Source organism: Cuculus canorus, chromosome 4, assembly GCF_017976375.1.
Source record: "Cuculus canorus isolate bCucCan1 chromosome 4, bCucCan1.pri, whole genome shotgun sequence".
In the NCBI taxonomy this organism is placed as follows: domain Eukaryota; kingdom Metazoa; phylum Chordata; class Aves; order Cuculiformes; family Cuculidae; genus Cuculus; species Cuculus canorus.
The window spans coordinates 35,843,967-35,868,359 of NC_071404.1; the positions used below are offsets into that span (position 1 = coordinate 35,843,967).

The window sequence follows — 24,393 nt, forward strand, 5'->3', positions numbered from 1 at the left end:
AGTTACGGGATAGTGACATAATTCCTAATTAATTTCTTTGTAAGACTACTAGTAGTGGGTAGAACTCATACATAGAAGATGAAAACTAAGAAAGTACCTGAGACTGTACTTTGTAACATCAGATACTGCACATATATAATGCAGTAAAAGTGTTGTATATATGAGTACATCTACTGGCAATACATTTTGTCATTTTTTTTTGTCTATATTCCTCTTCTTTGCAGCAAAATGTTACTGACATATCTGCAGATGGAAACGATGAGCTCCCTAAGTTATTCTTCTTCTTTTTTCTGTTGTTTTCTTTCTTTGCTTCCCTACATTGCCCCTCCCACCCCCAAGTGACATTTTCTGTAATATCTCCCCATGCAAATAAATTTTAAAAAATGTTTCTTCTTATTCTTTGCTGACAAGTTTCTTGTTTTTTTTTGGAGGCATTTTTCTCTTATTAGGCAATATTCTCCACATGCCCTACTTCTCCCATTTGCATATACACTTCTAATTACTGCTATTTTATCCTTATCTGTCATATCTCACTTTTCCCTCCACCTTGTTAAATATTTCCCTTTTCTCTGCTGTTCCTTTTCTCCTGTTAATTCTTCCAAGTTGCCCATGACATTTCTTTTACCTCCTCTGCACTTGAATGCCAAAATGTTGTTTCACATTTGACAACTGGACTCATGGCAGTTTGTTTCACTGCCAAAACCAAATGCCATTGGCATGGTTATTTAATTTTTTCTTGGGCTTCTTTCACAAATGAACTGGCAGGTGTATTACCCCACTGTGCTATGTAATGATATGCCTATGAGCCAGAAGTACAAGGAAGAGCTTCAGAAGCATGAAGAAGAAGCTTCAGAAGATTCTTTTTCCTCTTCCTTATCCATGTAAGAGGCTGCCGTAACTAGGTACAAGTCTGTTGTTCTTAGGCAGCAGCTACTGTGCATAATCATTTTGTTCTTGGAAAAAATCCATTTTTCTTGCAGAGCCAGTGGTAGAGAGGAATACGAGATGCATGACAGCATTCCCTCCTTTCTCTTTGTCCCCAAGGAAGATATAAAATATTTTAAGATTTGAAAGAAGTCGAGTGATCTGAAGTTATTTACCTTCATTTGATATACTGCCTAGGCCTTGTTTTAAAAAACTGAATTCAGTTCTAATAGTAAGTTAGGCCTCTGCTAAGGTCTTGAAATGGTCTCCTGGCAACCCAATTTTAAATGCTTAATCTGTGTTGTCTTTACCAAATGGCTGTCATAAATCATAGTTTGCTTCCTACTCATATTTCACTCACTATATAGAAAGAAGAAATGCCAACATAATGGTAAAGACATATGTTAGAGGAATATGTTGTACACATGCACACAGAGTTTAATCCTTTTTACCAGAAATAAGTATTAATACCATTTTTATTTAAAATGGAAAAGAAAAAATTCTAGGGCTGTGATAACTTATAGTAGAATAATTTAAAAGAAGATTCTAAATCAGGTGAGTGAATTTAGTACCAGAAACAAAACCAGTGAAGAAAAGGAGAAAATTATGCTTTTATCCCAATTCATTCATTATACCCAACAGTTTAAAGTCCATACAAAAGAACAATTAATAATGAAAAAGAGCCAATAAATGAAGGGAGTACTTCCAGCTCTAGAGTAATCTCGCCTATGGTAAATATTTTGTGGTTGTTGCATGTCAATACCTACAGCAATGTATTTGCATTTCCTCTCCATGAGAATGCAGTAGGTACCATGCATGCTTGTGTGCTCACCCGAAGCTTTCGGCCAAATACGTTGACTTTTCCCTGGGCTTGCTCTTTCCGGAATCGCCACTCCACCAGGTTCTGCCCATTCTCTCCAGGCAGGGTCATGTTTCTTTTTGCCATCGTTGGGTTGGCAGTGCCAGCCAGCACATGTGGCTCTGTCTGATAGTGTGAGTCCAGACCACTGGCATACAGGATTCTCAGGGAGCCATCATAGCCAATCTGGTAGCTATTTCTTAATTGGTCTGAAAAGGCAAAAAATAGAACCACAGGTTACCTACATGGGTTAAGAGTTTGCCTTCATCCTGAACCCTTTATGCAACATGTGCATGTAACATATTGACTTCACACAACTGAGCCAACGGTAACATGCAAGGTGAAATTGTTAAGAATATCTGTATCACGAGAGCACAAATGCTTTTGGGACCCAGCTTCAAAGTTGCTTAAACTCTAAAGAAAATCCCACCCTTGGAGGATATTCTTTGGACTGGCACAAAGCATATTTTCTACTGTTTCGTTAGGCATTTTTGGCCTAATCTTAAGCATACTAGGACTACTGACTTCTGCAAGGATGTGGCTGCTGGGATGTCACACGCTATTTTAAAGCTAAAAATCTCACCTCATGCTATTTCTGCACCTGTTTCCATTTAAAGCCATTTCTGTCTCTTCTCTAAGATTCCCTTTTAATGCAAAGCAGGTATTCTGACTAGTTCTCATAGCTGCTTACAAGGGCTATTTGGCTAGAAAACATGTCTAGTTCTACATTCACTGCAACTCCTTCTTTCCCCGAACAGTTCTTTCCATTTATATACAAAAAATGTATGTATCACCCCTTCCTCCTAACACTACGCCCCCAAAGTTTCCCTCTAACACATCCAATTTAAGCTGTTTGTACCACAAGAAAACACTTTTCAGGTCAGTATCTGCTGAGAATTTTTTTTTTTTTTTTACAGTACCTTGAACCATGGTATAGAAAGAATCAATTGATGATAAGTTGGAAGTGATGCTGACATCTTCCTCTCTGCTGGATGACTCTATGTCCACTGTAATGGCCCTTTCCATTTCCCCATGAAGGTTAGTGACAACACCAGTTGGGAACGTAACGTTTGTTAGACGGCCCTCGCTATCATAGCTAAAAAAAAAAAGAAAAGAAAAAAAGAGTTTGGAAATGATACATAGCAAGAACAAATTGTTTTCATTTACAAGTAAAATGAACAAAAATACCGGCTACTCATATTGTTAAGGCACGTTTGCTTTTTTGTGCATGGGATAGGCACAGCAAAGACTTCAAACGTGCTTTGAAGTAGTCAAAAGACTGCTTAACATACAGGAGCCTCAATGGTGAATGCAAGAGCAAACAGATGGATCTTCAGCTCTGCATATTATTCTTTGAAGTGTGACCAGATCCTGCTGCACATCTAATTCACCATTTCAAAGGGAGTGTATTTACTGGTGCTAAATTCCATAACATTCTGCGCTCACTCCCTATTATCAGACTAGATTTTGCTGGTGTAGGAATCTTCAACATTTTTCATAAAAAGGGTATCTTAATAAGGGCCTTTCCTATTCAATGGTTATGCAGACCACCTGCCCTCCTGTTCCTGAGTGTTCAACATCCCTTGTATTATTAAGAGGAAGAATCTGAGGTAATATTTAATCTACTTAAGCTGCTTGTAGCTGGAAATCAGAATAGCTAGTAAATATAACTCGTTAACTGCCTATGGATCATAGTCTGAGAATTGTGGCATAAGCCACTATTTATTCTGGCTTTTTTTTTTCCTCACTCTACTGACATTTCTTTAAACCAAGGGCCATATACCCATTCAACATGAACAGGTAGATATAATTTCTGCAATTGAAGTAGACCTACAATGTCTAAACCATGTCTTTTCCTATACTCTGTTAGATACACTCCATTGTCACAAGACCCAGGAGCATGCTCACATTCAAGAGTGCGTTGTGGTCACAGTATAGAGAGGTAAAGCATTATGTGAGCTTCAGGTCATAAAACTGCCTTCAAGATCAGCTCTTCCAGTACAACAGCCTGGATTCATCAGCCTAGGTGTTCAGCTGAGGTTCTTCATTCTGAAATTCAGCCTGCCTGTACCCACGCTGGAGAGAAACAGAGTGATTCAGCCCACATCTGACCTTTTTGCTTTCAGGAGTTTTCCATCCCTCTTCTGTGACCATGTAGTAGGAAGCAGAAGGAAGTCTCTTTAAATTAACTAGAATATGACCTTGCAGGTCCTCACAGTGCAATAGACATTTCATGCTTACAATTATCATGAAAATTGCTCCTTTGGGGAAAGAAGCGCAGAACCAAAAAAATAAAGCCCCCAAAAGCCCCACGCATATCACTGAGGCTACAGAAAGTCTTTTTCTTAAATTGAGAGAATTAATTTCAAACAGTTTTAACCCACAACATGCTAACTTTCTCAGAACAGCATGAATACTGCACAGCATTGCTGTAACTGAAAGGATTAGGTTAAGAATTTTTTTTTTCCCAGTTTGCTTACTCTGTAGATTTGACAGCTTTTTGCATACAGTCATTTCCATCCTTTTAACACAGTTGATTTGCTTTGTTTATATAAGACTTTCACTTAGCAACAGGAAAAAAAAAGAAAAGAACACTTGAAAATCAGAAACTATACTGCAAGCCAGGGAAATCAAGTGGGGAAACATTTTTTGAAGTTAAGTACATTTCAAGATAATGGGGTTTCTTCCATAATGTTTCTATCCCTAATTTTGGCTCTTTTTCACATACTGGATTTGGCAAGCCAAGACACTGCATTTATGCGGGGAACCGAAACAGACATACCAACATTCCTTGTGCATGAATGTGACTGCTACTTTATTCATGACCTTCAGTCTCATTCCTCAGTTCCATAAACTTATTTTCTTTTCATGCACAACTTCCCTTTTCAACTCCCAGGAGAATGTGTATTGTCCTTTTCTATTTTCCGCTTTGTGTTTGAGAATGGTATCAAATTATTTTGTTGGGAATTACTTGTGTCCTTTGAATACAGTAGCCAAGTACTGCTCTTTATTTTAAACAATGCTCACTAAAGCCACAGAAGGTAAGATTTGCCCGTAAGAAGAATTTTTCACCCTTTGAATCACAGTATTTGTGAGGAGTTAATTATCATATTTCTGAGTATACCACTTGAGCTGGAAAATACTACACATCAGTAGTATTCAGTACAGCGTGGGGCTTCACTGCAGTATGCAGCACTGAACATCGCCGTTCTTGTTTTATGCATTCTTGCTTCCACATTATTATTTTTTGACCCCATGCCTATAGTTCCTGAACTGGTCTCTTCTTTCACAAATACACATCATGAGCGCAAGATAAGCAGCTATTATTATTACAGTGGGGGAGAGTTCAAAGATCAGCAAAAAAATCATGCTACACGTTCACATTCTTAAAAACATGTCTTTAAAGCTGAAAGAATCTTAAAAGCCCTGATTGCTTGGTTCAGGGATCCTAGTGCAAGAAGAAAATGTGGCTGAGATGTGAAAGGTAAGAACAGGGTTTCTTATACTTTTGTAGCTGGGAACAAAAAGAAAGAAGGGAAATAGGTCTTTCTACAATTCACTACATATTCCATTTTATGATGGATTATAATGCACGTCCTTCATTTTGTTCACAGCACATCGAATACTAAACTTACTTTATATTTGATATCTTTTTGCCCACAATGAAAGCCTTATCAATGCTCAGCATAGCAACATCACTTATACCTTTGGGCATTCCTCTGCTATTTTTCTTACTACATCCAAATACCCTTGCATTCTGCTGCCAGGGTGAATTTATTCATCCAAGACTGTAAGTTTTAGACAGAGAGATTTCTTTTATCTGCCTAGTATTCTAATATTGAAATTGCCCTAAAAGGAGTAAAAAGAGGGTGAGCACCTGTATTTGGCATTTCACAGCCTCTTTGATCTTTCCATCCAAACACAAACTCAGGCACATGTGTTATTGCAGAGCCCTCTGATATTTCTCTTATGCTAGGCTTGATAGCAAAACCGTTCAACCAACCTCTTCAATTCCTTGAGAGCAGGTCACATATAAGCTTTTCAAGACTCTAAAATGTGTATTAATCCCACCAACTACTCTCCATTTGCATTAATGTAACAATCTTCATATTTGGGCAACTACTACAGAAGACAGTAGCAGGGGCAGCTGCTACTGCCGCTAGCTCAAGTTCTCCTTAGATCAAATTCTTTTTCTTCTTTAGATGATCTGCCACTGCCAGATAGTTTTCCCCTTCTGCAGTAAGAATTTCTCAGAGATAATGATTATCAGCTTCCCAGACTCTTGACCTTTTGCTCTTTACCTGCTGGAAGTCTCTCTTCCATTGTTCATCACCTTTAGTTTTAATTACATTCCTTCCCAGACCATTTTCTGTTCTGGTCTATGTAGGACACTTCACTTTGCAGTGATAACTTCCTGGTAAGCCTTGTCACAGACGGAAATGCCCTACTTTCTTTACTTCTGACTTGTTTCTCACGTGCGTTGTATCTTACTTTGGAGCACATTTAGCTCAACCCCAATGCAGAGTGTTATTCTTGTTTTATATTAGAAGTTACTTCAACATAACATCAGGAGCTGTAGAAATGAATGAATAGTAAAGGCTGCTGCTAAAGCCAATTGCTAAGTTATGACTATTCTTCCACAGACCTCTGCAGCACACTCCCTTAACAAAATCAATTACGTAATTTTGGTTTTTTTTTGCTATTGCAAACATGTCAGGTTGAAAAGGAAGGCACGCTGGTTCCTGCACATTTCAGATAACAAGATACACAGTGCAAATGTGTATTACATATTTCTTTAAAGAATGGTTACAGATTATATTATTAGTTGAGATACTGTAACAGACAAACGAGGCATGACTTCATTTCATAATATAGACATGTATAATTTTCACAGTAAAATGAAAAGTACTGCTACATTCTCACTCAACACACATCAGGCATTTCCTTTATGCATCTCAAATTATCAAGAGTGGCTAAAAAAATTATGGAAAATTACCCTGCTTGTTTCAAACTATTCATCAGAAGCCTTATATACCAAGGTGCTGCTTCTTGGCAGGTGAGAACAGGGGTTTCAAAGCTGACTTTCAGAAGTGCTGTGTGCTGTTGTTTTAGGTGTGTACTCACCGTGTTGACACAAAGTGAAAATTTTGTCTTAACCCAACAATGAAATGTCTCCTTCAGCTTGTCTCCTCATTTAGGTAGAGGACTGTCATCTTTAACAACCATAAAGAGAAACCACCTTGATAGGGTATAACTGGCATTGCTAATCCAGCAACAAAGTAATTATCTTGCTGATCAAAAGGAAACAAATTCATAGTTTTTAAATCATCACTTTTACTATCTTTTCATCACCCAGGTGGAGTGCTCTTGTCCTCCCCTTGTTTAAAACAGGGCATGCCAACTCACTGGGAGCATGAGTTCTGACTTTCTTTAACCATTACATGGATTGTTGAAAGACAGGAAAAGACTCTCAACTTCAACATGAGAAAATTTGTTATTTTTTTCCCCTTTACTCCATTTCTGAGTTGTTTTCCTCATTTTGTTATGCACTTTTTGTCTGAAGAGTGATGAAATGAGCTTGCTAAGAATGAAAACAGTGAAAATAAGCTACAGATGCTTAGATGGACAAATGATTTCTCCTTTTTCTTTGGCATTTCTTTAGCATCATTGAAATACACACTTCAGTGGATCCAAACCTACTCATTTATAACATACCTTTAAAAAATTAATAATTGAAATACCATATGCACAGTGTATTTGACATCTTAAAAGGCTTAGCATCTTGCTTGTGAATCCACATTACAAATATATTGGGAAACACAAAATATTAAATGATAACTTCTTCTAGATAAACAGATTTATTTTTTAAAGTGGAAAGATAAACAATAAGATAGCTGTATGTCTTGCTAATATTCTTTTGTTTTGCTTAAGAAGAAAGAAGCAGATGTGTCATAAATGACAATGATGTAGGCTCGTAAATTATGACAAGAAGATTGATTTTGTCCTTTTTTTTTAAACTTGACTATTGTCTAAGAAAAGCTACATTTTGCCTTTGTTCTTATCTGGGACATTGTTAAACATGAGAAGAAAATTCAATATTATCTGTAGTCTTATTGATATTAAATATATGGAAAAAAGCTTCCTTCCCTTCCTTTCTCTTTCCTTCCTGGTCTACTCCTTTTCCTTTTCCCTTTCCTTTCGTAGGTCAGACAAAATAGTGGAATTACAGAAAATAGGTCCAAGAATGATTACAGCAAGGACTTTAATTAAACTGCTGCCCTATGTATGGTTCTGGAAAGGAATTTATCTACTTGGTTTTTAATGGCATTTGGGCAGAAGGTGGAAACTCATGAAATCAGAGGCTGGAAGGGCACTAAAAGTGTTAGTATCAGCTAAATTTCTCTGTCCTGCTCAATCAAGTGTCAGACAACTCAAAGTTAAACTTGAGCAGCTGATCTGTTTTTCCTGTCCTTTTATCTGATGGCTGCTTTCCCTAAGAAGAGGGTCTTCACCCCATTTTCATCTGGTAAAGTCTCATGCACCTCATTGCACAACTAGTTAAATGATTCAAGTGATGGTCTTTTATCTTAGCATTGTGGTCAGAATGAATTTTCAGCCCAGGCTTAATGAAGAAATTTCCTCAGCTTGAAAGTGACTTACAATTTCTCTTTTAACTTTCTCCTGTTACAACTTCAGCTTTTAAGGTTTTTTTTTTTTTTATGTGTAACTATTTTGTCATAATGTTAAAAGGATAGTTTTCAGCCTTTTTTTTTTGTAAACTGGCATTCGACACACCAGACAAGAACAATTCACCTAAACAGGCCATTCTTGACAGCCGTAACTCATCTGCAAAACAACAGGCACACTCCAAACGAAAATCACTGCAGAAAATGTGTCTGTTGGAAAGGGAGCTAAAAGAAATGAATCAGTACCTTCCCTTGTGATAGCTCGCTCACTTCCTTATGGAAAAGTTTATGATGGTCGTTTTCCACTCCATCACACAACTAAGAAAACAAAGAGTTCAGTGCTTGCGCTGCATGAAGATTGACCACCTTCACAGCCTAATCCAAAATGACTCCCAGAGACAGGTATTTATTTGGGGAGAGTGGTGCTTTGCAGTGAAAGAAGCAATAAACGAATTTATCATGCTGGGGACACTTCTTTACTTTTTGCCTCAGAAGGCTCCCAAACTTTTCACTCATTGCTGTACAGTGTTGCAGTCCTCCCACACTATGCTGTTTGCCACGGTAAAGCTCCTGCCATGTATATTCTCATAAGGATTCACAAACCCATTAATTCTTTCATAACCTGAATTTCTGACACACACCTTACATTCACAAGAATGTGCAGAAATAACATAATGATGATGGTGCTTTTTGAAGAACAGGAAGAACAAATCCAGTGTTTGCGCGAGGGGGACAGAGTGCACTGCGAGCCATACTAGCGAGACAGCGTGGATTAAATGAGAGGTGTTATTGGGAATGGAGCAGCTTCCCAGGGCTGCGGATGCTCCTCAGAAGCGTGTTCTCTTCTGAACTGAGGGCAGACAATTCAGGGCTGATTGAAGGGGGGTTTTCCTTACAAAGACGAAACTAAGTTACAGTAGCCAGGCTTTTATCTACAAGACCTCAACACTCATGCCCTGCTTTTCAACTTCCCTCTAATGGGAATTCACTGCCCCCGAGCCCTGCAGGGTCTGCAGGGGCCAGACTTTGGTTTTCGCCTGGGTGTGCAGAGCCAGCTCCTGCCCTGCAGCAGCTTCCTGTGCGCTGTCTTTAATCTCAGGGCTCCCTGAGGCTGCTGGATTGTTTCTGTGTCACTTCGCCCCCCACCTTCTTAGCTCATCTATTACTGTACAAATAAACTGTGTGCCTTGTCGGTATAAATACCAGAGTAAGGCCTTTCAAATAGAAGAAATGCTGGTGTATATATACTTTGTATGACAGATGGTCTCTAGCTTTAAAGTCTGCTTACACTACCACAGCTGAGTGCATAGGCTTGCAGTGAAAAAAAAGGATAGAAGGCTGAGATAGTCTGTCTGGCCAGATATTCACAAAATAAGCTGTAATGTGCTTTTCCCCCCTTATTTTTTTTTTTTTTTCATTTTGAAAGGTAAAGATTCTATGAGGATGTTTTTACAGGGTCACAGAAAATGGACGTATGGAACTTATTAAACTACATTATGTTTGAAAAGAAAATTTATAAAAGCAAAATTATATGGGTGTATTTTTTTACACTGGAATACCAAGATGGTAAAAAAATACTGCTAGATTCAAGTTCTACATTTTATTCAGAATAACATTCTTATTCCTTCAGGGCATGAGCCTGGTACCCAGCCAATGTAGATTTCAGAAGTGACAGACTCGCCCCTCTTTGGTGGGAATTGGTTAGGAATTTCAACTGCAGGCTTCTTAAAGAGCTGATCAGTCTGGCCTCACTGGGCACACCCTTCTCTTTCCAAACATCCAGTTTCATGAAAACTGTAGCAACCTGATTACTATACTACATTGAAATTAATTCAAAATAATAAATGTTAAGTTCAAATTAATAATTCAGAACTGTTCACGGATGGGCATAAGCCTTATGACTTTAAAAATATGTCCTCCTTTGGAAAACAGGCTAAAAAATCCCCATCAATTACTCTCTCTTGTAGCAGAGCTGAGTATTTTTCAGAGGTGTTGTGGCAGTGGCTCTTAATGGTTTCTCAGTTCTTCTTTTATAACTTAACCTAGTTCTAGACATCAGGAAGAATTTCTTCATGACGAGAGTGGTGAGGCACTGGCACAGGCTGCCCAGAGAAGCTGTGGCTGCCCCATCCCTGGAGGTGTTCAAGGCCAGGTTGGATGGGGCCTTGGGCAGCCTCATCTGGTGGGAGGTGTCCCTGCCCATGGCAGCGTGGGTGGAACTGAATGATCTTAAAGGTTCCTTCCAATGATATTCTATGATTCTGTGATTCTAAGGACAAGGAGCAGTAAGCGTTAAACAATGAAGAACTAAGTAAATGTCTATCAATGAGATAGACTGTTGATATCAGAGTGATTGGGAGATACTAAACTTCTCTAAAAAATGTCACATTGATATCTAATTATTTTTAACATGTCTGCTTTGTTATTAAGCAGGATGAGTCTGAAACAGCAAATTTGTGTGCTCCACTGTCAGCACAAGTCTTTCAAGACTTACTTGCATAGCAGCATGTTGTATTACAGTTATGAAATTTATCGTAAAGTTGAGTTATAGTTCCACTATAGAAAACTGGGAGATCACAACCTCTATTCTTGGTACAAGGAAATCGGAAAAAAATAATGGTCTTTAACAATCTACCTAAAGAAGAAACATGATAAGTACAGACAGCAAGTGTAAATGTCGCAAATCTCTCTTTGGGTAGGGGGAATACTGAGCTTGTTCAAATAGAGGGAAGAGTTTTAATCGCTTTCTGGCTAGTCTTGCCTCCACAGGTCTACATGAAATAGCGAGAGAGGGTTACGCTTACTAGAGTTTCAATTTGTGCCATGTTGAGAGGAGAAGCACCAAATCCTGACTAACAGAGAAACATCTAGTCCCAAAAATGTACTTTAAGAGAGAAATACATGTATTGTGTGCTGCTTTGAGACTGGTGATGTGGACAAAGAGCCACTTATGAAAAACCTGGATATCTCAAAAATACTCCCAAAAAGACTGCTCAGAGACAGCTGAGAACGAAGAGAACATGTCTTTTGTTGCTTGAGTAAATGTAATAGGGGAAGATTAAAGACACTGCATTTGTACACGATTTGCAATGAAGGGCTCATGCGATGCCACAAAAGTCAATGCAAGAATATGAAAATCAGCAGAATAAAACTGTTTTAATGAGTATGGTTAATTACTTTATAGCCACTATATCAGACCGATGAAGCAAGGAGCAGTAGTAAAAGCAGAAGGTATGGAAGGCTGTTGATGCAAAAGAATAAAAATACCTATGCACTAAGATACCAAGGGCATGGAGAGAGTGCTGTTTAGAGATGACCAAAGAGCCAGATTACAATTTCGCACAAAGTTCTGGTATTTGTAAGAAAACAGAATCAAATCAGAAAGAAAGCCCTAAAATTGCAAGAAAAAAGACCAGGCATTTTTTAGATATTTATACTACTGAAACATAAACGTCACAGAAAAATGAACACAAACACAAATGTTACAGGAAAATAAAGCCCCACAAATTTTACAAGAAATGGCATAGCCATAATAATTATGAAAAAACCCGAATTGTGACACTTTAATATATAGTAAAAGTGCATGTGAATTGACACGTAGTATTGGGCGATAATTTTTATCTGATCAAAATTAAATATTTGCTTTTATATAAATGCAACCTTTCAGTACAGGTTCCATAGATTTTTTTTACAAGCCAAATCTCAGTATTTCCAAGTCAGACTCCACAAGCCATGCATTAAGATGAAGCAAGAGGAAAACTGCAAAACATCATCTGTTCCCTGTTGCCAAATGCCGACAGTTACAGATGATGTGCCTGGTACGTGGGGAAACTAAACAAGTCCAAGCCAGAGGCAGCATCTTTCCTTGCATCACACAATTTTAAGAAAAATCATTGCACTGAATGCATTAATAAAAGTCTAATGTGTAAAGAGTGATACTCTCCAGCACACAGTGAAAATAGATTTTTACCTGTGATTCTTTTTAGTCTGTAAAATTATCATAAGGGTTTCACACTCTGCATGATTTCACCACCCTTCCAGAATGGCCAGAAAGCTTGTTAATTTAACTCTAAGCACAAAGTAAACTTGTAAGGGCTCTGCTTGCTAATGTCACTCTCTCTGATTTCTGTTGCATCCCCTTGGAGACAAGAATTGAGTGAGAGAGGGAGAACGGGAAGGAAAAGAAAAATGAGCTCAGGGCATGAAGTGCTCAGGGAAACATTGGATGAACTGTCAAGAGATACAAGAGGGGATTGAGTAGAAATGCACCACTGGGAAAGGAAAAGGCAGGGAAGCCAAACCCTCCTTAGAGAAATGATGGGAGATACAGCAAGAAGCAAGATAAAAGGTAAGAAAATAAGGAAACACAGTAGGAGGGCAAGGTCTGGAGAGGAAAAAAGAGACACAGAAGAAAGGCAGTGAATTTGAGGCAGCGGCATCTTAGTTTGGATCAGATCTCTGCCTGCTGATATTGCTCCTAAAAGGAGAGAAAGGCAAGAGGAAAGAAGTAAGGAAAGAGATAAGAAGTGGCTACAGGCATTAATTCGTGGCTAAGGGAGAAAAGTTATCTGAGTTTAACCAAAGGGGTTAGACGGGGCCAAAGGAGAGCGCATGCAGCCTGCACCTTCCAGGGCACTGTGAGATGGAGGAACAGTTGCCTCTTTACAGAGTAGCCTGCAGAAGCACCTGCGTTGGGACCACAGAGGGACAGATCCCAAACGCCTGACGCTGGACTGACCATGATTTGCCCTAAACTAACTCAAAGGACTACGTGGCTCAGGTATCACTTGAGTGCCAAGTGCACCAGACTGCAACCTTGGCAGCACAGCCCAGGTGCTGCCCAGACATCTAAGGCTGTCATCTTGCCCTGGAGAGACCCTCCTTTGCAGAGCAGCCTCTACCAGTCTTGAGCAATCTGAGGAGCACAATGCCAGTGGCTTGCGGGCAGCAGAACAAAAATTCATCTAAAAGACTTCCCTGTAACGTCCCAGCTGAAGATACAGAAAAGAATTGTGCAGCAAGTTAATAAGCGTGGTGAGGTTGTGACAGCCTCTCAAGCATGTGCTCAGCTTCCAGCAGCTCCCAGGGAATGGTTGGGGATAGTAAAATGATTCAGAAAAAATGGGACTGAACAATACACTTGGGACCTTCTGAGAGGGCTGCCTTATGCCTCTGCTCAGATGAAATCTCAAGAGTAACTGCAGTTTTTTTTCTGGAATAATTTGCCTTCTTGAGTATCATCAGCCTTTCAGTGAATAGTGAGCTTTTTTACCCATTTCCAGCTGAATTTAAAGCCTGGCTGGCAACTGTTGGCATGCCAGGGCTTTGATGGAGACCTGGGTTTCGGGACTAGGGGCAGGTCTGAACATCCTAGATGACTGAGTGATTGCACAGGGGCACTTCAAGGCTTTTTAAGAGTTAATTTCTGATACTTCAAAAACCTAGGTCCAGAGAAAATGCTCCTTCCATGCACCTGGCTTGGCTCTCTGTATTTAAAAGCTGAGTGGAAACTGCTGCACAAAAATCTCCCAATTTTATGACAACAGAATTTGATGAGATGGATTACACTTACACCTTGTTTAATATTACAATTTCATTATAAAACCTAATTTGGAGGACCTTCAGCTTCGTATGGTTCCAGTGGTTTTTGAGTATGCATGTATTTTCAATCCCCTGTTAATCTTTTTTGTTCAGCAAGGTTTTAGACCTTTGATAACAGATAACAGTTACTACGAATTTTAGTAACAGTACTAAACAAAAATATGCCTTCTGGAAATATTAAGCATCAATTTTTTAGCAGCAGACTATAACCCTTAACAAAACAGGAATTTAGAAATCCAATTTGCCTCAAAGATATAAGAAAAAAAACAAAGTGTAAAAAAAGTGAATAAATTCCTATCTGGCAGTACTTCCCTTCTTCAGGCAAAGAAGAGACTAACTCTAGATTAATTAGTGTCCACACTAAACGAAATTTAAAAGTAAACTTCTTTTGGATCTGATATTGGTGTGAATTAAGACTGTGGAAAAAAGCCATGAAAAGAGACAAGTCCAAATGCAGTGACTGCCAATTTTTGGGATGCAGTATTTTTTCAAAGATTTCCTCTTTTCACTGAAAAGTTGTTACAAAAAAAGGAAAAAAAAAATTAAATTGTTTCCATAAATCTGTTCTCAATTCATTGAGAACTCAAAAGAAATGATCTAAGTTCTTTGGATCCTTGCTCCAGTTATACAAACAGATTTGAACAAGAGAATTTTTAACAAATCTATTACTGAATTTGCTCCAAAGACTGACCTTTTTATTACTAAAACCACAATGTGACTTCTGCCATTTAAACAGATATGTGACAACCAAAGGGTGAAACAACCCAGACATACACAAAGCGAGTTGAAAAATGACATTTTTAGTCCATTGCACATTCTAACAGTTGTAAAGTTTTAACTCAGAGTGGGAAAAAAAGTCTAAATTCACCATGGAATATAAATTCTATACCCTTCCTAAAATATTTTGAGACTGAATAATACAACAGAATAAATAAAATACACAAATGATTCTAATATTAAAAGAAAATGCATGCAGCAATGAAAGTGAAATATTTTGCTTTTAATAAAACAGAAAAAGGGTCAGAATGATTTCTTCTAACTTGTTATTCCTCACTGGACATTTGAGGGAAACCTTTCCGTTTTAACAAGACTTTCCCTTTTTCAATAGAAAACTCTTCGGCTGAAGATTTTTTAGCCCATACTACCTACAAACATGAATATACAAGAGCTGGGAAAGAGATACACACACACCTATACTATGTGACCCCCACCCAATCCCTTAAATGATACATGTGGTTTCCATCTAGTTTGGCAATAGCAGCAGAAGCCTCTGGAAACCCAGCTAGTCAGATCTAATGTTACAAATCATCAGCAATGAAAAGCAAAGTCACAATACTGTTTGCTGATCTTAGAATAAAAAATGGCAAAACAGTTGTGTTTCTATTTTTTTCTTCAAAAGGGAAATATACAGACACAAATTCGGTGCATGGGGATTTTACGTTAGAAAGAAGTAAGCAGTTAAGATGCCCGATGGATGTTTTTAAGAATGCTGCTTTGGCAAGAAAAATAACACACTGTTTTTTCCTTTTTTTCACTTATTCCCTGTAGCTTTATATAATCAGTGCAATTTTTTATTTTTGGTATTTACTTGTACAGAGCATCACAGAAAACATGACTGGAAGGGACTGTGAGAGGTCCTGTGGTCCAACCCCTACCCCAAGGCATGATCTGCTCTTCCTGAAAGATGTCTAATCTGTTCTTAAAGACAGTCTGTGAAGGGCAAGGGATCACTATCATTGTCCGTCTGCTCCAGGGCTCCAAAACCTTCACCATGAAGTTACTCCAAATGTCTAATCTGAATCTTCCTTATTGCAATTACACAGATTACTGCTTCACCATGGCTACAGGGAGGAGATGAATATCTGCTTCCGCAAAAGCCTCATACACTTGCAGATTTAGGGTGAGTGAAATTGCCTAGCTTTATCTGTCATTATTTCAGCCTGGGAATTCTAAGAGACATTGGTTGGAGGTAATTGTTTAGGAAGTGTATAAACAGAAGCTTGGAAATAATACTAACACTTACTGAGGGGAAGAATCTGCCCTTTGGGTTCTCTGTAAGCCAGCTGGACATAACTCAGACCAGCAAGTCCACATGAAAGCAGATCAGGTGTGAAGGATGGCTATTTACAGACTCAGTAAACAAGAATGTGCTTCATGACACACAGTACCCTAAATTCTCCTATGATGAAAAATACAGGCCTATCAACCACTTAATAGTGAATATAAAATCCACTTTTTTGTGATCAGGCAGATGTCATTAAGATGCATTCAGGAGCCATCAGCTACTCCTGCAATACACCACAGTAGGCTACACAAAAGATACAGGCAACATGGTGAGAAATTACTGCCCTGATTAAAACTCCAGGTCCTCAATTAGCCAGTATGAACACCAGCATGACTGAAAGGCCTGCTGCACCCAGCAGATGCCCCCGAAATTGACTGCCTTGCCCAACTCGCCTGCTGGAAACAAGTAGTTGTATGTGTCACAGTTAAACACTGAATTTACACTCTGTGGAAATGAATGACTGTTTCTAGCTCATTCGAAGCTGTGCTTTGGTCTGTTGGCACACAGGACACTAACTCAGGAGAAGGAGAACACATGCCCTCCTGACGGAACAGTTTCTCATTCCTCTGTGTATCCTCACTGTGTTTCTGTGTCCTCCCGGCAGGACCTAAAAAGATACGCAGTGGATGCACCAATGCACAATTAAATATTACAGACGTGCGCTAATGCTTTGGGAACGTGCCTGCTGCCAAAGCCTTGCCAATTTACAGATTACCGTAAGAATACCTTAAAACTGGCAGCACTGCCATTCCACCTGCTGTCTTTGTTAGGGATCAGCATTTCTAGCCCTGTCTCCACTTCAGGACACAATATGCAGTGAGGCAGCACCTGCTGCTCTTGTGTCTCTGACGGGCATATGTAAAGGCTGGAGAGTAGATACAGGTGCTCGGAGTCCTCCGGCACATTGCCTCAGCCAAATGTACACTGACAGAAATGTGAAGTTATCTCAAAACACAGATGTTTGGCTTTGCTGCCACTGCCTGACACCAGCACTTTATTTTCTTTATTATGTGTGTTGAATTGAAAGCTTTTTTTTTTCGGCCCTGACCTTGGCAGCAGTTGCTGCTGCATTTCATCATAAAGATAGGAGAAAAGAAGAGGGGGAAAAAAAGAAAAAGAAGGACTTACTAGATTTTCACGATGCCCTTTGTAATCCTGAATACTTTAGCTGAGTGGCCTCTAACACTTTTACTTATCATGCTAACTCTACGTACTCCATTCCTTCATAGACACATTTTTACCCAGCCTCAACATGTCTCTCATATGACTTAAAAATACACGTTTTTCCAGTTGAAAGAGATGACTGGAAAAAATAATCTATGTTAATGACTGGAAAAAATAATCTATGTTAATGCTACATTGACCTTTTTTGAAATAAACCGTTTGTGTTTTAAGCTGCATTTTTTTAAAGTTCTGTTTGCCACACCAGTTTACAGTTCAGCTCATTTGGGGATGAAGTTGCCTATAAATCCTGTAAGTGATCTTTTAGGTTCTACTAGTTTATCTATAAATTGTCACGACCTTCCTTAGTCAATATAATTGAGGATTCTGTAAAATGTTTTGCTAATCTCTCTGTTATGAACAAGCCTTGATGAGTTAATGACTGCAACACAGGGCAAAGCAATTCATTGAAAAGATTTTTTTCTGAAGCTGGAAAAATGACAAGTCCTACTCTTCTACTAATACCTCTTGCTGTTACGCTTGTACTTGCACAGCACACATTGCAGGTGGCCTCTGTATTTTCAGTTTATTCCTACAGGAATGAAATTTCCCTTCACAGCCCACACTTCTCAGCTTCTTCTGCCCAAGTCAACCTGTGTGAAAGCCTGCTGTGTCATCTAGGAGATTGTTCCTGCATATTTGCCACTCAATAAAACACAAACTTTTACAACTTCACCCTTTGTTTGGAGGTAAAGGACTATGCAGACATGCTTTTACTTAGGAAAAAAATAAAAAAAAGGAAGAAAAAATATTGAGCAGTGAAGACAAATTTCTTGTCAGTATTTGCTGCAGTACAATGTCAATCTGATGAGTAAGTGGGATGAAAATCTGGATTTTGATGCAAATCTACAAAATTGTGGTTGTCTGAGTTGCGGCTTTCTTGACAAGAGTGAGATGTCTCACTGTTACTTCAATATATAAGACAGAAATTCAAAATAATGAATTTAAAATTATTCAGACCCAATGTTTAGAAGAAGTCAGACATAGGAAGACAGCATGGGAAACAAAAAGTATCTTTCTGTTATCAAGGGCCATCTTTACAGTTACTTCATCAGTTTCCAGAAATATTTCAAATGGTACTGTGTAACTCAGTAAAACTATAAGGCATCTGATTTTATTTTATGTACTTACTCAAAAAAAGTGGTCCATCCAGTCTCATCGCTTTTAGTTGCCAGAAGTCCACTGTTGCCATGGTAGGTAAATAAGACAAGCTCCTGCCCTTGTGCAGTCATGCTTTTCAAACATCCATTAGTACCTATTGTCAACCAGATGACTTGGTTATCAGGAGACACCACTCTTACTGGCATTCGGTTGGGATCCCGTCTGATACGAAGAGTGTTCCCATTGCTATCCGTTACTGCAGTAATATCATTATCATTACTGTAGCTAAAATTGTACAGATAGTCTCCAGTGACTAAACTCACAGTGTACTGATGAGTACCATTGACATCAAAGATATAAAGCTCTTGATCAGTTGGAGAAGCAACTTCATAAAAGTTCATTGAATTCAATAAGGGTTTGTTCTTTGACACAGCCCGTATCCTAATATTTCCCAGATCAGCAATATACAGCGTGCCATCCGGAGACACAGCTAAGGAGGAGGGGGCATTAAGCTTGGCATCTTTAGCATAACCATCTCCATTTTGATAACAGTCACAGTTGACATCATTTTTGCAATCGCACTCTGAGGGTATTCCAGCAACTAATGAGATCTCTCCATCCGTTGTGACCTGTCTTATCCTATTAATCTTTTTTTCATCGGTTTCTGTAACGTAAAGTACCCCACTGTAGGACACAGCGATGGCAGTTGCTGACTCTAGCGTGGTTTGTACCGCGTGCTTTCCCACCGTGTACTCCACTCCAGGAACCTGGCAGTGCATTGGCCTCCCAGCAGCAATGCGAACCTGACGGTTTTCAGTGATCTGCAAAACTACGTTGTTATCCAACACATAAATGGAGTTATCCATTGGGTTGATAGCTAAATCTGTAGGCCATTCCAGACGAACCTTAGCAAAGAGAAGCGTTTGGTTAAACAGTTAACCAGTGCAGATTAAATTAATTAATTCACCTTCAGTTTTAGGCACAGCTGCAAGGATATTTTTTTATCTGCTGTAAGTAATCATGGCAATAAGACTTTTATGATATGTTTAAACATGTATTTTATTGAAAAAAAGCCAATTGCATTGGAACTATACCACAGGTTGAATTTCCCCTCCAATAAATGCAATACTCCTCTGTGTCACAAACACATAAAAAAGAGACACATCAAAGTCTAAGTACAGTTTCAGGCTATTCATCCTTCATTCTTCTAGTAGCAAAAATAACTTACTACCTTCCAGATTATGAAACACCGTACTGTAATCCATTTTTAAACATACCACTAATGTCCCATCTTACCTACACAAGCTTCTTGAGACAAATAGAAAAAATACGTTTCTTTTGTACATATCCTCTCATTCACTGTAGTAGGCTGTTAGGGATTCAGAAAACATCAACAAGCCTAGATAGTTCTAAGAGACCTGCCATTCTCCTAGTATTTACTACCAGACTTAATGTTTCCTGCTGATAGCTTTGCTGTTCTAAACTAAACTGAAATTTATGGGCAGAAAAATTGAATACAGCATCATTTATAGCTAAGAGAATACACTGCGATTCATGCCCTTGGAATAGGTTTCTGTCTCCCCTGATCCTGCCGTTAAATTCCTATTACGAGCTCCACCCAGTTTTATTTCAAGGGGCAAGAAAGCCGCATTTGCATTTCTAGCCCCAGTTCAACTTTCCAAATTGACAGCAGCTAAAAGTACCTGGCTGATGTGCATGCTGGTATCACAGGTTAGAGGTCGTGCTGAGGTCAGGTCATTGGAGCCAAGCAAAGTGGATATTATTCCATTCTGATCCACTTTTCTGATCATGGTCCCATCAACAAAGTAGATTAACCCATTCTTGTCGATTGCTATTCCTTTAGTGAAGAGAATAAAAATTAGGTTTTTGAACTAGCTATAATAATAATATATATATCTACTATAAGTAGATATGGTCTTAAGGCAGTAGGTAGTAAAACAGCTTGTAAGCATATTTTGCATAATAAACCAAAGTTCAGTATGAAATCTATTCCTTTTGATTGCATTTGCTGTTCATTAGACAGTACGCTGAGAGGACTTCGATTTAAAGTTAACTTGAACAAATAAGTGAGACCAAAAGCACCACTAATTTTAATTCTTCACTGGTGTCTGCCAAACACATAATCTAAATGAGCATTTAAAAATGCTCATTAACAGTGAAAGCCAAATATTTCCTAAAAAATCAACCTTATATCTCTCTTACTTAACTGTCTTTCCAGTTGGAAACAATTACTCAAACCCATGTTTCTGAGCCAGCTACAGGGTTCAGTAATTAAAAATGATCATGCTTCTGGCTCTGAACTTTTGTATTATTTTGAAAATTATGAAGGGATAACACTTTTTACCTTTAGGACTCATGAGGGTTGCTTCTACCGCCTTGCCTCCATCACCACACCTTGCCTCATCAAATGGTAGGCACTGCTCCCCTGTTCCTCCTATTACCTCAGCATTTTTGGTCAGGTCTTTTGCACCTGTGAGAGACTTGGGCCGATAAATCCTACGGGTGTTTGTGTCGGAAACATACAAATCTCCTGTCACAGGGTCAGTTGCGAGGTAGTATCTGTGAGCTGGATTGTTGCTGTAGAATGGAACAACACATTGCATATGCTGTAATTAATTGCGACTAACATTAGATTCAGTTAATATGCAGTGTGCAGCAATTCATAGATAGTTAAAATCAACAGCAATGCCCTATGTATAGATAGCACAGGTCATGGCTTCACAACCTTTCTTGGTTCACATTTCTTGCCTGTGTCACAGGCAATCCAAAGTAGACTACTCTTCCTTTTGGGACAGAAGATCCATTTTGTTCGTAATGCTCAGATGTGCATCTCATGCTCTGTATTTAGAGCCAGCTCCTGTCTCTGTAATAGGCCAAATCAAAATACTGGAGTCTAAAACCCCCCCGGCTTTCCGGGAACCCTGAAACAGTCCTAAACTTTGCAGCAGGACCCCAGCCCTCACTTACACTTTGTCGCTGTTATAATCGTATCTGTTCTATTATAGTTTATATAAGGTTGCTGGAGTGCACAGTTTATATAATTCATAAACAGATAAGGCAGAGTTTGTATTACTAGTTCACAAGCAAGAGATAAGACATACTTTATAAGCATTTGTTTAATTCAGTGCTTTCAAAGACATGATACGCATGATTTAACACATTAGGAAATGTCATCTTTTCCACCAGAAGACCGAGTGGAGCTTTTCTGTTCTTCCTAACACAAAGTCATAGTTCAAGTAACTGTACACATTGGCACAAACCCGCTAACTATGCCAACACAGTCTTTATTACAGTGAAAATATATATTGCTAACCATTTTCCCAGAAACATGCATTTTGCTTCTCCACTGGTGCCACATAATTGAGAATTACTGTCTTTTCTCCCCTGCTGGTGAAAAAAACAGCCCTGGAGAGTATCTTTTGGGTTGATATATTATGATGTAGAAACGTAACCCACTGCAGTTGGGATTCCTGACCTAATTTATGGCACAAAGAGCTGAAATAAGGTCATGTAAATACAGGAGGTAATTTCAGATGCTCCCCTAAAGGATTGAAGCAGAGTATCAGAACAGTCAGTTCCACTTCTGATGTTTGCACAAGCATTGCTTAAACAAGATCTACCAGTCTTGGTGATAGCCAAACATCTGCTCGCAGAATGCTATACTTCACGTTTTGTAAATACATAACTGTACTAATGTAACACATTTTTATGTACTGCCACTTGGAAAAAGCAACAAGAGACCAACAGGAACAAGTTGTGAAGAAATTGTATCTTTTAGCAGGGACAGATTTTTATAGCTACCCAATTACAAAAACACAGAATAAAAGTGTTGCATAAATAGGATTTTCTTTGGGTTTTAAGACTTCTAAAGCGTTGGTTCAAAATGAAGAACCCAAGTGAAGCAGACTAAAGAAATCAAATACATAGTGATTAGCACCTCTTAAAAAGCTCTGCTACAGAGCTGAATATTGTACAGCATATCTAAAAACAATTAAGTGTAGGCTTACTTTAAATTTCCATGTTAGAAATCTATTTTTGCCAATGTGCTAAATAGTTGAAAGGTATTTTGAAACCTTAATTTACGCAGAGATCATTTAATATGATCGCTATGTAGTGTACGAATTATTTATACCTCTATAAACTGCAAATTAAATTATACCCATTTACATTATTACTTTGCTCTTTAAGCAACTTTGCAGACACTTCAAATATAAAAACACTGCAAAATGTGAAACTTAATTTTATTTCGTCTTCATTTAAAGTCAAGTCCTTTCTTATACTACTACATTCTAAATTAAAGTATTTCTCTTCAACTCATGTAATATTGCCTCAATCATATATTTCAATTGTTGGAATAAAGAGTCATCAAATCAGTAACTAAATAACTTATGCCTAACACATTTATTTCTAAAAAGAACTTTTAAAGCTGTTTTCTTCATGTCTATGTTTTAATAAATTCCAACAAAAATGACAATGCTCTTTTTATTTGTGATGGGTTCTCACAGTGAGCAGTGTATTCTCACCAAAACAAATGAAAAAAACCAGCTGATAATTTAAGGTTATCTTCTCATTTTATAAAAACAACCTCCCAAGTTTGGAAGCTCTTAGGATATTATTATTGATTAAATATAAACTCTCCACTTTGTCATACATAGATGTCTAATGGCTCCTTTCTGAGATAATGCAACAGGCTTAACTTCAAAGTTTCTTTTCAAGCGAAGGTTAAAAAGCTGAGGTAGCTTTTATTGACGGAAAAAAACCCCATTAAAATTCACAAAAGCAAGGCGCAATTTGAGGAACTGAGTAACTGTCCAGTGAAAATCACATATTTTTTTCTAGCCAGAAAATATATGCACACTATGAAGACCTTAAAAATAGTACAAGGGTAAGCAGCCAGAAGCTGGAAAGCTGCACAGAGCTTATTCTATTTCATTGTAGCTTGAAATAATATTAAGCTTCTGCCTTCTATCAACAGCAACAAACGCAAAGAAGTAAAATCCACAGTCAGTGACTTCTTGACTCATTCAGTATGAATCGCTGTCAGTAGCTCTGAAAACCATGCAGCTACATACCAACATGGGCTCCTACAGAGACAAATGAATGCAAACGAGCTTGTTCTGTCTATGCCAAATAATAGTAACAGTGCTTCAGATTTGAAGTGCACACACACATGTGCAAATACACATGCCCAGAGCTGTATTTCCAATTGCTTAATTTTATCTTGCTTACACCAATCTACTTCTTCACCTGTCAGATTACCTCCACTAATTCCCACACACAATATTGTTCAAAAAAATACTCTTCCTGCCCCAGTCTCTCTCTCTCTCCCCCGTTCACTCTGTGTCTTCTAAACTATATACCCTCAAAGGTGGTTTTATGTGTCGCTGATTTTTTTTTCTGGCTCTCTACAAACATGGGACATCGTCATAGCCTACAAATGACCTCCTTGTCTTCAAAGTCCTTCTAAAAATTACTTCTTCCACGAATGTCTGTCAGCATTAATCACCCATAGGCAGCATGTATATAAAGACATCAATTCAGCTTTGAGATTGAAAAAATGTTAGGTCATTGGTACATGAGAGAATAAATTTTGTCTGCACTGTCTCTCTAATTTAGAGTACAGGCTCCTTGAGGTGGGAGGCACGCCACTCTCTGTCTTGAAGCACTGTGTTTATATGCAAGGAAAGTTTAATGTTTGAATAGATAATAGATCTGAACTAGTCCAGTCTATTAGTTTTAGCTGGGGAATGCATATTTTAGTGCACTTTCTTAGTTTTGATATATAGCAATTATATAGTGCAAAAAGGCCTGTTGAGGGCTGTTTTCCAAACTGCAGTTTAAATAAAAACATCCTCAGCATTTCACACAGCTCTGTACAACTTCTTACAGGCAAAAGAAGCTGTTTGGTCTCATGG

General features: G+C 38.4%; 1 protein-coding gene across 26 annotated transcripts in view; it reads right to left on the reverse strand.

Annotated features, from left to right (window-relative positions):
- TENM3 (teneurin transmembrane protein 3) overlaps window positions 1–24,393 on the reverse strand; it is a 1,341,795-nt gene that overhangs the window by 17,181 nt on the left and 1,300,221 nt on the right. For all 26 annotated transcript variants that reach the window (XM_054065057.1, XM_054065066.1, XM_054065065.1 and 23 more), the window contains 5 exons: window positions 20,823–21,055; window positions 20,161–20,315; window positions 18,488–19,362; window positions 2,704–2,879; window positions 1,757–1,992 (listed from right to left, as the gene is read on the reverse strand). In XM_054065057.1, coding sequence (XP_053921032.1) covers window positions 1,757–1,992; window positions 2,704–2,879; window positions 18,488–19,362; window positions 20,161–20,315; window positions 20,823–21,055 — 1,675 coding nt within the window. The remainder of the gene's footprint in view (window positions 1–1,756; window positions 1,993–2,703; window positions 2,880–18,487; window positions 19,363–20,160; window positions 20,316–20,822; window positions 21,056–24,393) is intronic.